A 15,662-nucleotide genomic window follows, 5' to 3' on the forward strand; every position below is an offset into this window, starting at 1 on the left:
AAGTGTCCTGAAGGCCAAGATGGCTGTGTCACAGTTCCTACTGGAGAAAACATTTTCATGATTTGATGTCATCCAAAAAATGGTTTCAATATTTCAGTCCTCAATCCTACTTGTCTTGCTACAAATGTATTTTGCCAAATCTCTCACCTACAGGCTGTATATAAAATCAAACGATACAAGTTTTCCATAATTACATGACTACAAGGAAAAATTTCTTTAAATATTTGTTAAACTTGTTTTTCTTTTCTATTTCAGAGGGTGGGGGAGCAATATTAACACATAAAGTTATTTCATTTCTCCGACTCTGATGGTGATCTTGGGAAGATTACACAGACATGCATAATTCATTCCAACTAAAGCCTTTATTAAGTTGTGGGCTTCAAAATGAACTACCCACGTCAATCCCAAATCATTGAAGAACATTGACGGATGGGAGCAGAGTAAATCGCTCATTCAAGCTCCCCATTCATACCACTTTGATCCTTCTTCAATAAATGTCAATCATGAGGCATTTGTTTTAAGGTGCTGCACGGTGCCTCTCACTGACAAGTCTATACTTGAAAGTTATACTTTTAAATCTCTCCACAAGAAACCTTTCCTCACAAAATAACAAATTTTGAAGACACCCGTTGAGCCCGCTAGTGCTACACAATCAAAAACACAAACTCGCTGTGAAATTTCTAAAAGTCTATTATGAGTGTACCAACATCAACACCCATCAGGGCAGTATGGGCAAAGATCCAATTCATAATCATCCTCACTGTGCAATCAGCCACTTCGTATGTAGTTTAATACACTTTGCGCATGAGGAGAAAAAGGTCATTTGTGATAACGGGGAATGCTGGTTTTTAAATTCACCGAGATAAGCATCGGTGATGTAATGATTATTCAAGTAATCCTTACAAATGGTGCTAGCAAGCCAATCCAATGTGTATGTACTCGACAGCCACAAGCTCTTTAAAAGTTTAGCATTTGGCAAGAAGTTTCTAATGCATTCAAAACAAAACAGTGAATGAAATGGTACTTTCCCAAGTATTAACTGATGACAGCTCTATTCTGGTCACCTGATCTACACAAGTGCACTCTTTGTTTGAATGTGAATTCCATAAATTGTTATGTCGGGGCTAACTTATGCATTTATGTTGCTTTGAAAACTGGTGAGGAACCTTATAAAAGCCATGTGGAGGGGGGGGGGGGTCATTTGGGAAATATGCACATAAGCTAAATGGCTTTAATACTATGTATACTGCTGTTGTACAATGGCTCATCGAATCAAGATGAAACAGAGTGACACAAACAAGATGTACTCTAAAAATCAATGTTTTTACTCTAGTAATTTTTCGCGTTCTGCTTCAGAATCACGACGTGACACAGTGGTAAAATTCATGATGCACAAATAATTGTATTCGCAAGCTTTTATTTTTGTGCTAGCTTCTGGTCACACGAAATGCGCAAAAATTTAAACTTTTACAGACTTTGCATTTTTTGCACTTTCCTTGTGAACACGATGGAGTACTTAAAATACACTTGAGCGTGACACAAAATACCTGAACAGGTACAACAACATTGTTCTACTGTTTGTACATACATGTACAGTTGAATTTCAGCTATAATGCATCTAGATTGTACTTTGATGAAAGTCTAAACCACTCGGGCATGTAATCTGAACCACCTATGCACACATTTCTATAGCCACGCATATTTCTATGACGCACACACATGCAGCACATGAAAGAATGCATCAAAAGGTCAAGGGGTCAATACGACGGTCACCCGTCTGATGATGACACAGTCAAATGGAAACCTTCAGGCCAGTTGTCATCCACAGTCAACCGAACTGATACTCTACTAGCCTGCCCTGGTTATCATGGCTCAATGAAAAAGAAACTCCATGTGACGTTTGTAAAAAGATTAGAAAACAATAAATAAAGAGAGAAAAACAAATAATACAAGATTCACCACAGTCAGAAAGATAGATTTTTAGAAAATTATGGAATTTCAAAGTTCTATGGTTTCATTTATAACACTATGATGCTGACGAAATGACTAACCTGCAAATAAATTTTCACTGAATTTTTTGTTTTAATGAATACTTTAGATGAAAATCATACACCTCATATAAAATCATTTAGTAGATAAACAAGGTGTCGTCTTTCCAATAACTGCTTTTAAGAGATAAGGAATTGTACATGTGGCTATCAAATCATTGAAAAATCACATGTTTATAACTTTATATATTGTTTGGTTTAAACCTTTCCCAGGAGAGTTATGGAGTAATGAAGTTACCGTCTCATCCAATCTGCACAGAATACTTGTGACCAATTTTACTGTCTTGTGAGAACAAGCTAACTCTCAAGTTCTAAAGTTTTCTTGTCTTCCATTAGATCTAAATGAAAATGATATCTTCGAATTCCATGCTGCCTTTACAAAATCAAAATAGAGTGACACTCTATGTTGAGAGGGCATCAGGCTGCCTTTATTAACATTCCAACGTTTGAAGTGCGTTTCAATAACCACAATCAAAACATGTTTGCAAACACCTTTCTCGGATCAAGTTTCTCCAGTTGTTGTGTTTGTCAACTCAGTTGTGAGTCAATTGGGAGGCCTTGCCACTTCACAGCTCCATTGCACAGTTTGACCCAAGGAGCATAGAGATGTGTAGTTGGCAATGGTTGGCGTGGGCATGTCCAAGCTATAAATGAATTTCAAAATGACTTTGCATCTATCAACCCAACAGAAATGCATTTCTGGCTCAAACGCATTTGCGATTGCACTTTTTTTTTTGGCATTTCAGAATTATGCGTTTCTAACCCCATGAATCACAACAGCTTTGCGTTTTATCAAGTCTCAACAGCCCAAAACTCCCTGAAAGTTGATTGGAAACCTAAATTCTGTGCCAGAAGGGAGTTGATAAATGCAACCTCAGTCAGCTGGTCAGGTTTTACCATGAAGCTCCTTGGTTTTATTTTCCTTTTTTTTTTTTTGGGGGGGGGGGGGGGGGGGGGCTCAACGGGACTGTCAGGGTACTGTCAGCCAGCAACTCAGGTTTAAATACTCTCTTTGAGGCTCTAGAGCTATTGACACTTACAGTGAAATACGGCGTGGTACATGTATTTTGTAAATGCGAAAGTAAACACACCGCAAAATGCCTCCCGAAATACACTGCTAAATACCGTGGTATTTCAGGGTGATAATCAAAACTTTGCACAAAATATGCATGCAAGATTTGGGTGTGAATCATGCCACAAAATACCATGCAAAAAATTGTGGTGTTCTCACGTGACTGACACACTGTCTTCTCTCTAAAATTTTTAACATGGTACATCTCATTATCCATTCAGAGACAATGAAGAACTGTAATTTGTATGTCTATCTTAAATCTCATTATCATTAGTAAAGTACTGTACAAATTACATATTGTATTATGATGATGATGATGATTATCATCATTATTATTATTATTACGATTATCATTACGATTATTATTATTATTATTATCATTATTACTATTATTATTATCATTATCATTATCATTATGAAATGGCGACTACTCATGTACATGATACGTATGCCACTTTCAAAAATATCTGTTAGAGAAGTGAAACATTAAATACTCCACACACAGACTACATGTACACTGTACAGAGCAAATGGACCTCTACACAAAAATGATGGTGCAATCATTTATGTACAACTGTATTTTAAAGTACAAGCAAGATATGCAGCCCTCATAGCAGAATTGGATTTTGGTCATTAATACAAATTGTAGTCAGCAAGACAAAATGTAGAGTCTTCTTTTTAATGTCTTTTTTTTTTTTTTAAAGCTGCTGGAAACTGCTTGGAAGAAATCCAATACAGTCTGTAAATAGCGAGCCGGAGGAGTAAAATGTGGTCATAAGGGCTTTCTACACTTGTAAATTTTCGCTTAGTCCCGTACCAACGGTGGGGCTAAGGGGGGGGGGGGGGCCTTAGCCCCACCGTTGGTACGGGACAATAGCCCACTTTCTGTTTACACTCTTTTTTGCCAAAGTGGGCTAGCCCCACCGATAGTCCGGTACTATCTGGCCCTGCAAAATAGCAGGGTTAGCACCACAATTGCGGTGCCAAGCAAGTGAGTGTAAACAGAACGAAAAAATAATCCTGGGCTAAGCGACGGAGACGAAGTCCGACCCTCACTGAATAATCAGAAACGAGGTAATCAAGTGCTGCCGGTGCGCGCGCGTACGTGTTCAGTACACAGCGTAATCATGAATATTCATGTGGTTTGGAAAGTCCGGGGCTAAGAAATATGAGTGTAAAAAGGTCAGTTTTCTCCTTAGCCCCGGACAAGAGATAGTACGGGACTATTATTGGCCAGTGTAAAAAGCTGAAAAAATTGGTACGGGACTAACGATAGTCCTGGGTCAGAGAAAGTTTGGGGTTAAGAAACACAAGTGTAAAAAGGGCTATAGGGGCCTGATCACGAGCTCAGGCGCCTTTTGCCTCCATTCGTAATGTCTGAATACAAAACAACCAATACCACAATCATGTCTTCTTGGAGTAGCATTTAATACCTGCCAAAAATATGGTAGACACAGTATCCCCATTACCAATAGCCCATGGATTCAGTCCACCACTAGTCTCCACCACCTACATGTACAATGTATTTTGTATGCAGATACTGTGTACTGATTTAAGTCTTTAATAAATGAGGCTGTCCGGAAAGTTCATAGCATGAACAAGACAGTTAACACATGTGCACATGTGTGCCTGATGCAGTGTGAATAGAAACCCTGGGGCACTCCTAAATTGTTTTGGCATACACAAGTGCAGCAAAGCATCACTGTCATTTATTGAGAATGCAGCCAATGAGATTGAAGGTTACATTTATTTCCAGAGAAGGGTAAAGTGGACAGCTTGTCCGTAAAGAACATTTGACCTTCAGCGAGTCGATTGCTTTGATTTCCCGATTGGGGGTATATCACTTTTGGGCCATGAACTATTGGGAAAATAACTCAACAAACACATTCACCTAGCACAGTACTCATGTAGTCCCACATAAGTGTATCAGTGTGTGCATTCTATGAAAGTTACTGTCTACAAAGCAAATCTTCCTCTAATGAGATATCCATTTTCACTGCGAGCAGCGAAACATAAGCAGTGACTTCCGAAAGAAACGGATCTACAGTTTTATGCAAATAAGTTATCATTCTGTTTCTCTTTCGAAGTACAACTGTATGTAGTGGTTTCATACCAAGTGACTTCTTTATGTTGAAAATTTCCTTGACAAATACCAGTTACGCCATGCACTCAAACAAAGATTTCAAAGCTTTTCAAGGTGAAAGATAAATTGTACTTTAATATTGCACATCTACATTATGTATAAGTAGCATTTCAACCCTACAATGAACTGGCAGCTTGTAAATGGTGGGAATAAATTTGTTTGGTCAGTTTATAATCTAAAACAGATTTCACGCAGACATGGATGACCTTTAATAGCATATACACAAAATACATGCAATCTGCATTGCGACAATTCTTTCCAGTAGTCTTGGGAATCCCCTCCCCCCATGAAAAAAACAAAACAAAAAACAATAGTTCTTTATATGTCCTGAAACCACAGACCATTTAGGTGTATGTATGTATAGTGGTATGCATGATGAAGATGGGTCTATTGGTGATTTAATTAAAGCCTATATTGGCACCATTTCAAGTAATTGTGTTATCATTGTGATATTTGACCGATATTTACAAACTAGAACAATTCTTGAGTGGAATTCTAAAAATGATAAAAATAATAATAATAATAATACTATTTAATAATATCAATAATAATAATAACAATAATAATAATAATAGTAATAATAGTAATACTTGTAAGAAAATTCTGCACCACTATATCATGGCAAATGAATACACAGAACAGTGTGTATTCATCACAGATGCAAATCTAAAACCGTGGAGAAAAGTGGCATGATATTTTGTATGTCATCCATGCATGGATATCTACATGTAGCTAAGATACCAGCAGGTGCAGTGCCCCTGGGGATCAACAGCTTGTAAATGCCAAATGGCTTCCCATAAATACAACAGTCATGACAAGAGTTGATTACAGTGGCCACCAGCTTGTGTTGAATTGAAAACATGGATCGATGTAAAGAGTGCAAAGAAAAAGGTAGAGATGGACACTTTCTGATTTACCTCCCCCAAAGAGGTTACATTGCAAGTTTTTGCCGACATTGGTTCGTTTGTTGTGTATCTGTTTCTTTGCAAAATAATCCAATAAAGATATGAATGGAAATGGATGAATTTCAGGAAAACTTGAAAATGACACAAGCAACAGATGATTATAAGTTCAGTAGTGATCCAGATCATTGTCCGGATCTAGGAATTGTTTTGATTTTTTTGAAGGATTCTTTATAATTTGGGAATAGTGCTACTTGGTGGAGGGATGCCTGCGCTCTCTGTCGTCCAATCCTCCTGTAATGCTTTGTTGGCTCAGTATTAGACTCAAAAGTGGCTGCTTTAGCCTTCTATTATATAAGAATGTGATGAATGGTCCTACTACATTGTATGTCTATTAAAATGGAGCTCAGAAAGTGGCATAAACTGATGTTCAGGTTGGAAATCAAAACAATTTTTTTAGTCTGTCATGTATTCTACTAGACAATCTTGTGTGCACTCTTTTCAAATCTTTTTGCAATCAGTAAAACCTAGGAATGATGTGGTTTTGATTGCTACAAAGTGGATCACACAGCTGTAGATGCTGCTATTATTCCAGAAATAAGATCCCCATACTGGTAAAGCGGGGTTCCCACTATCGTGCGATCCATTGCGAACGCCACGATTGGACATTCGTAACTGATCGTGGAAAATTTGTTGAACTCGTCTGAAATTTCACGTTTGGATACGACAGTCCTTACAGGTCCTTGGGAAGAAGGAAGAAGCGTACGCCTGATTGCTACATTGGATCGTCTGCAGTCGAGAGCCGTGTCCTCTAGTGGCTGATGTCCATTCGCTGAGGTAGGACTGCCAAGCGATGTCAACAAGGTTGAAGCGGATGCGATACAACATAGCCAGGCGGCTGTGAAGGCGTCTGTCCCGTAAGGAATGCCACTGCAGGTTGTTAAGCATGGCTGTCACACTGGATGTTTGGTTGAAGTCACCTGTCACATAGCGGGCACACCTTCGCTGGACCATCTCGATCTTGTTGATGTTCCGCTGAGTGTGTGGGTCCCATGCTGTTGCTGCATATTCCACCACTGGTCGGACATATGTGAAGTAAGTGGCCTGCTTGATGTGACGGTTACAGTGTTTGAAGTTACGACGTAAGAAGCCAGTAACAGAGTTAGCCTTCTTCACTGTGGTATCAACGTGAGAGTTGAAGTTAAGCTTGCAGTCAATGTGGAGGCCGAGGTATTTTGCGGAACTCACCACTTCGAGATCATGCCCATGGATGTTATACTGGCCAGTAACTTGCTTCCTCTTGTTGGTCACGCGAAGGATCTGGCATTTAGAAGGGTGAAATTCCATCTTCCATTTGCTCTCCCATTCCTGTAGCCGGTCTAAGTCTTCCTGAAGATTGGTACAATCTTGGGCTGACCTAATGCGCCTGTAGAGCAGGCAGTCATCAGCGAAAAGGCGTGTTGTCGAGTGCTCAACGCTGTCTGGTAGATCGTTGATGTAGATCAAGAAAAGGAGTGGGCCTAGGGCACTGCCCTGCGGTACTCCGGATGTAACCTTGATCTCCTGACTGATCTGGCCCTCAAGTACGACTTGTTGGGTGCGGTCGCTCAGGAAGCTTTTGACCCATCTGAGAGTAGTGCCGCGTATGCCATAGTAGTCTGCTTTGAGTAGAAGTCGCCGGTGAGAGACTTTGTCGAATGCTTTCGCAAAGTCTAACAGTATGCAATCTATCTGTTCCTTGTCGTTGAGCCCTTTTGCAAGGTCATTGATGGTGAGGATGAGCTGGGTTTCACAGGATCTTCGCTTTCTGAAGCCGTGTTGTGCGTCTGACAAGATGTTGTGTTCAATGAGGTGATGGATGACAGCACAATGCACCACATGCTCGCATAATTTGGACAGGATTGCAGTGAGTGAGATTGGCCGATAGTTCGCCGGGTTGGACTTGCATCCCTTTTTGTGGTTATGCGAGTCAATACGGGTTGGTACGCTTGGATGCGATATGGTCACGATTGGTCTATTTCAAGCGATACGATCTGTCACGATAGTCTGCCGTTCAAATATGATCCGACAGGATTGTCCTGATTGAGTTCACGATTGGTACCGATCTAACATGACCATTACGATCAGGATCCCCGATCTGGTACGTGCAGCAACGTACTGATACGTTTCAATACGAATACCGCGAACCAATACGGGCTGCTGAGAAAAGATGCGATATCTTTTACGATCGGGATCACAAGCAACCCCCATTTAAGTCACGATTGGACCCGAATGGGAATATTATAGTCCGGCTGACGATGGATTTCATTGTTTCCCTCAAATTATGCAGAGTGATTAGGCCTATTAATTTTATCCACAACCATTGATGATGGCAAGGCTCGACAGGTTGACGATGATGACAACGTAACCTTTGCAGTATTGCTAATGACGATTATGTTATCAGAGAGCGTAAAGTAGCACCCAGGCCAGCCATAACCTCAGATATTCCCTCGTCTAACATTAAACGTAAAGAAATTAATAGATTATTAAATCGACATGCTCACCCTCCCCCTCACAAAAAAAGAATAAAATAACGAACCCAAATACATAAGATGAGATGATTACCCCTCTTACCCAGAAAAAAAACCCCAGCAAGACAAAATGACTTTTCTCTCCAATACTTGAAGAAAATAATTAGAAATGGAAGCTAAGAAAGAGGATGGGATCATTTTGAATGTTATGTAACATTGTATTATGTGTTATATAAGCTCGATATAAGAAAGTTGGCCGCCATGGATAGTATTGCTTATGTGTTCGATTTCATATTCGCAAAGGGTATGTATCATGCCTTTTTATTTCAAAATGTCGTTATCTCATGGGTTATTAAAGTTTGGTTTATTCGGCTTGATTTAGTGTTTTACTTAACAATGTTTAACATAAGTGATACACGCACATAACTGAAAAGTGACTCCCTAATCAAAATGATGTCACTTTCTAACAAAAAAGGAGGTTTTACGCAAAATTACTTCGCAGGGGTATATTGCTACACTTATTAAATAACTAACTGTGAAAAATAATAAGAGTTATCTTCATTGTCATAATCATACGGGTGATCTCACATCCACGACAATGGTCACTTTTACATTTGCAGTAATAATGACAGTTGAAAATAACCATTTTCCTCTAAAATTATGCTCTACCAAACATACAAAAAAAGACATTAAAAAGTGTCAAAATAGATGCAAAGGGGTCAAACGATGGCTGATGAAACAACAACTCTTAATTACTATGTACAATACACAAACAGCAGGATACTGCACCCCCTCCCCCCAAAAAATACTCTGTAATATACTTTTAAAAATTAACCATTTGCCTTTGATATGTACCCATTAAAGCACGATTCATTAAATTATTCTCATCTTTGTACTGACGTTAGTTAATACGTGCAGACACACAATTGCCATTTTATTTTTGCTCATTTTTTGCTTTCGTTACAAAAGTTATCCCATATCCTGTTTTGTGTGTCTGTATAATGGTAATAACAACTCATTAATGAAAACATCATTAACATAATGTATGAAAACATCTAAAAATCTGTAATACAACTTTCATTTTATGAAATCATTAAAAAATGATTTTGATAATGTACCTTAAAAATTACGACAATTAAACCCCACACCGTCATACAATTTACCGTTTGGAAATAATAATCTAAAGATGCAGGTTACCACCTATCAGAATACAAAATAAATTAATCTATGAGTAAAATAAGGGCAAATGGGCAAATAATGATGATAATAATAAGCGGAAGTGAAGTGGAAAAGTTGATCCCGATCCACTCGATTAAGAAGCACGATTAGACGAGATTTGCTGCGTTTGGATACGATCCTAGACAATCTGATGCGATGATCACGATCAAAAAGTAATCGTATTAATCGTAGAAAATTTTTGAACCGTCCAAAATTTTCCTATGATTAACGCGATTGCCACGATTGACCTTAAGATCTGATACAATCTGATAAGACCATCACGCTTGCTGCACGATTAAGACCACGATTTCAATCGTGGCGCCAATCGTGATAGTGGGAACCCCGCGTAATGCTTTATTTGCACATCTAAATGGATAAAGAACTTATCAAAAAAGGTGATGGCAGCATTGCCTAATATACATTGTAGTCTGCATTTGTACTATTACGCAAGTGTCCGCATGACTGACAGAGCTTATAATACTATTTTGAGTGAGGGTGTGAACATTTCGAAACAAGGATGTGCATTTCTCTTTACAATGATCTCAATTTGGGACACAAAGTTCTACCATGTTGAAATTTAAGGGCTACTACATGTATGCCTCAATAACACAGCTGAGGTCAACTTAAACATGGAGTAGAATTTCACTTTTTTTTTTAACACACATACTGGAAAGGAAATTTGATATGAAAGCACATAGATAGGTTTTCACAAATAGATAGTTTCCACAGAACTAACACAGATTTCTTCAGAAGTCTTCTGCATATTTTGCACGTACAAACATGTACAAGCAGTAGTGTAATTTGTGTGTTGTAAGATTACGAAAGAGAAACCGATGCTCTTTATCAAACTTTAATGCACATCACACAAATTCCCCATCCAGTGTTAAGTCTATACAGACTAAATATACTGACTGACACTGGACAAACAAGTAAGTGCAGTACAACACATGAACCAGGATATGTTGACAAACGAACAACAACCAGACATGTGACTATCAAAGGACACTGGAGGCATAAAAACCGCCAATATCATGATGTCAACACGCACATCCACTGATAACAAAATTTGCATTAACCACTGTACTGTTTGCTGTAGCTGTGACTATAATGCTTAAAAGAAGATGCTTTTGTACTGGATCAATGGCTATGAAAAAGTTGATAGCTGTGACACGTCTGTAGAACAATTTGTACTTGAACAGAAAAGGGTAACTTTTAAGTCAGATTTTATCATACATCTTTACGTGTCAACATCCACTGATGATATTTTGTGTGATAAACCCATACCATGTACTGTAGTTTGTAGCAGCTGTGAGTACATGGATGATTGGAAAAAGCTGCTTTTGTTCTGGATGAAATCCTATGCAGTACATGTAGCTCTGACACACTGCTCAATTGTAGAATAATTTGCATGTGACTAGAAAAGGGTACATTTCAACAACTTTAAATTGATGCCATAATACTACAAATCTCCCTTCCTCCACCTCTCCCCCTCCCCCCCCCCAAAAAAAAAAAAAAAAATTCTAGCAGTCATTAATATCTTTTGTACAACATATAAAGATTGTGTTGTCAATTTTCTAAACTTATCATAGAATTGTCTGTAAACACAGCAATAGCATTTTGATTTCTAAATCACAGACCTATCAAATTCACAATAATTTCTGTAAATACAGTGTATGTAGCTCTGTCATACCACTCGCAAGATGATGACTTTTCATTGCAGTTAAAAAGTAAGTTAATGATTATCAGGATCTGCTCCTGACCTTCTGAAGGTGTACCCTAGGATCAAACAAGTACTGTACCTTACCTTTCCACAGCTTTTTTTTTTACCCGACATGTAAAGGTATGGCTGATGACATTTAGACCAGGTAACTACAATGTACATTGTACTACATGCATTATACCTACACGTGTACCCAGTTCCCCGTCACAAACTGCAATTTACTTTGCAAATTTGGACTTGCACAAAAATTTGGATGTCGTTTAATCTGTGATTGAGAGCTGCAGTGAATGACTGAAAAAGTAAGTGCTATGTGTGTATTACAAAGATAGCAGATCGATACCTTTTTCTAGAAGCAAATTACTGATTTATCACCTCAAAGATGATATGTTTGTGTGATAAGGAGCAGTATTTTAATGGCGGTTAATTTTGTGAACATCGGTCGCCTCGAAAATTTGTGGAAATTACACCGCCGTGAAACATATGGTGTTTACAGCATTTCGTATGTGGCTACTCCGCATGCAGGATTACAGAACACGTCCCTCGATACATTCTCTAGCTATTGCGATGACAAATGAATAATTCACACATGATGGATGAATGAATGGAGTGAGGAGCTAGCAACAAAATGCTGCCAACTCCACCACCTGACAGAGGGATAAAAGACAAATGCACTGATTATAATTTATGTGCTTCATTCTCGAAACAGACTCACTGTGTTTATACAACAATGGTTGTACACAGGCACTGCAGACTTTTAATTTGTGCAAAGTATGCAATAACACATTCACAAAACACAAAAACTAAAAACAAAGACAAAGTTCTGAAATATTTGCAAGGCACTTCTTGAACAGTAACTATGAATAGGCAAATGAGTGAGATGATGATGATGATGATGGGCAATGAAGAAGAAGACAAAAAAGACAAAGAAGAAGAAGAAGAAGAAGAAGAAGAAGAAGAAGAAGAAGAAGAAAAGTGCTGACTCTGCTCTACCAAGAGGGTCCACCCTAGCTTGATGCTGCCATCACCTACCTGTAACAACTTGCCATTAACACAATGCAGTTTGTACACAAGATTTTGGAATTTCCTGTTTTATGTCTGAACGTAAAATACCTTTGTAAATGTGATGCCTCAGTCTATCATGATTTACACTGTCATGCCAAAAAAGATTCATTTTCTTCAGCATTTTTTTTAATTTTTATTAGTAGTACATACAGTGTACATCATGATATGCAGCAACATGTATTGAATTTACTGTACATGTAACATGTATGTGGATGACATATGGTTGCTTGAGACTACACATTTTGCCTCCATTAAATGCACAGTGGGTATTGTGCTATTTCAGGTAATTATGATACACATTTTCCAGTCATTCTATGAACTACAGTTGTACACTGTATGACGTCATAAGAAAGAACACTGCATTCAATACATCCTATGTCTGAAGTTAAGTGGAATCTCTATTAGAATTTGTAGAAACCATTGGTTAGGAGAGTAGTACATGCTTTTATCACCAGGGCAGTGATGCAACATTCAAGTACTGTATAACTTAGATCAATCTACAATGTATGTTTCAAGTTACTGTTAACCGTGGACACTGATACACTGTATTCTATGGTATTTAACCTGAGATAAATGATATACACCATAAAGTCATTCTCTATCACAGCTTCAGTGAACTTGTCTGCTTGCACTCAGAATGCTGCTGAAACAAATTATTAATACAAATTCGTCAAGAATCTGTCATGAAATGTTCTTCATTTTAATGATAACAACAACAACACCTTTAAGAATGGCAAATTCTAAAGACGAACAGACTTTGTTCCAAAGTTTCCACTCAGCTGACACTGATATCCCAGACGCGTGTACTTAGTTTACTATATAACTGCCCGAGACATTTCACTGCTTGGGCAGTAATGACTTGCTAGAAGCAAAGTCTGTGTATTTTTGTCTTCTAGATTCTCTCCGATGCAACATACACGTGTCCTCATTACTTGACATTTCACATCTGACAGAGCCTCTGTGAATAACGTGCCACTTTCATGACGCAAGAAACACGTTAACTTTCGGTACCCGAAGAGCACTCCCGCCCCCCCTCCCCCCCCCCCCCCCCCCCCCCCCCCCCCCCCCCCCCCCAAACGAAACCCAAGAGCTCACCAGAGGCTTCTTTCACCTATGCATATCTCCCTGACATTTAGTATTGGCGCTAGACATTAGATGGACCCCATACACTGCTAGCGCCTCACAAATGGCATCTCATTCAAAAGAGGGCTTGTTGATCACTAGTGCAAGCAACAAATGGGCTTGCCACACAAAGGACTTTTATACTGTGATGGTAATGAGCGCTAGTACCTTCTGCCATGAGCAGTGGGCAACTGACTTTGGGGTTTCCCGTATGGCAGTATCAGTGACGTTCCTTTTGCAGTAAGTCCTCTAGGTACAAAATTTGGTGCCCGACGCATGCAAAGTCAAGCTACAAGTACACACGGAGCCAGCAAAAATGCATTATACATGTTTATAGCTTATTAATGACACAAGGGCCCAGTTTATGCAAATGAATTGTGATGCATGAATTTGTCTGTGAATTAGGACTATAGTGTAGGGCACACAACCCAGTGGCATTAACCACACTTCAACTCATGTTATATGTGAGAAGCTTAATCAATCTCAGTGAAAACATCACATAATTCAGACTGTTGTATACAGCTGTAAGTACAAATTTCATTTCTAGTGTAAAATTTTTGTCAATGACAGTCTCTCCCCTTCCAAACTTTTCTTTTTTGTCTTTTTTTTTCCACTGCCTGACAAAGATCCACTTTTCTTTTTGTCAGAAATCACATACCTGTTAGCCATCGATAACAAAAACTCACCAAAGTCTGTTGTGAAGTGCAGTAAGATGCCATTGCCCCTGATGTTGACCAGGTACGCCAGCTTGGTGGCCCTGCATATCGTCTGGGTTTCTTCATTGCCCAGGTCAAAGGTTAATACCTGCTGGTTACCTACACATTAAAAAAAACAACAACAACAACAAATAAATAAAACAAAATTGCTGTATACGAGAAGGCAAGTAGTGAATTTACCATACAGACAAATAATGCACAAAATAATTTATGACTGGGAAGTGTGGTAATGTATGAGACTTGTATAACGTGTGTATGAAATAAATGATATGAAGTTCAGAATTGCTGTTGCCAGATAAAATTGATGCTGATTTCATATGTGCCACAGATTCTACGTACAGTAGTAGAAGTATGGATAGTACTAGTAGTAGTAGTAGTAATAGTAGAAGTACTTATAACTACTAACTACTACTACCACCACCACCACCACCACTACTAATATACAGTTGTACTATGCCAGTTATTACTATTTCTTATAATAATAAACACATAGTACACATAGTAATAATAACAGCAGTGAGTTCATTTGTATACTCCAACATTTCCTACACTATTATTACTTTTGGGCTGAATAATTGGCTCGTATACAGACTGATAGATTATACTAGGCATGATTACACGAATGTCTCAGTGGTAGAAACTGGGATGGGAAGTTCCATTGCCCACAGACCTACTGCACTCGGTATTAAGAAAACACTGTAACCTGTATCAGCCATAATTGGGGGGGGGGGGGGGGGAGACTTCAAAAATAAGGGGGAAAAGGTGACTCAATGGATTATATGTAATGTGTCAGCTACAATGCCATGTCAGTGCATTTTTGTACATTGTTTGGCATACTGAAGCCTTCTATATACAATGGCTGAAATAAACATTAACATAAAACACAGCGCCAAAACCAAACAGGTCTACTTTGTCATAGTAGTCACGCTTAGCAGAAAGGGGGCCTTACTTCTTCGTTTGGAATATAATCAATAAAGCTCCCGTACAGAGGCTGCACTTATCTGATTACAGCAGCTGGAGGTAGACAGAGTGGATGAATATTGGTACTAGTACTAACGACCATTATTGCGCACGAAAACAGCGAACATATCAGCAGTTTCGCTGGTTCATTGAGATTGGGGTCTGACCCTGTGGATAACAAGTTATTAA

The 15,662-nt window shown here is 38.7% G+C and overlaps 1 protein-coding gene across 1 annotated transcript in view; it reads right to left on the reverse strand.

The window, feature by feature from the left end:
- The window catches only part of LOC139727321 (histone-arginine methyltransferase CARMER-like), a 58,054-nt gene that overhangs the window by 16,840 nt on the left and 25,552 nt on the right, over positions 1-15,662 (reverse strand). The window contains exon 2 of the mRNA XM_071638275.1: positions 14,484-14,612. Coding sequence (XP_071494376.1) covers positions 14,484-14,612 — 129 coding nt within the window. The remainder of the gene's footprint in view (positions 1-14,483; positions 14,613-15,662) is intronic.

This window comes from Diadema antillarum, unplaced genomic scaffold, assembly GCF_040938485.1.
Source record: "Diadema antillarum isolate AM-2024a unplaced genomic scaffold, OU_Dant_1.0 seq00000126_RagTag, whole genome shotgun sequence".
Classification (NCBI taxonomy): Eukaryota; Metazoa; Echinodermata; class Echinoidea; order Diadematoida; family Diadematidae; genus Diadema; species Diadema antillarum.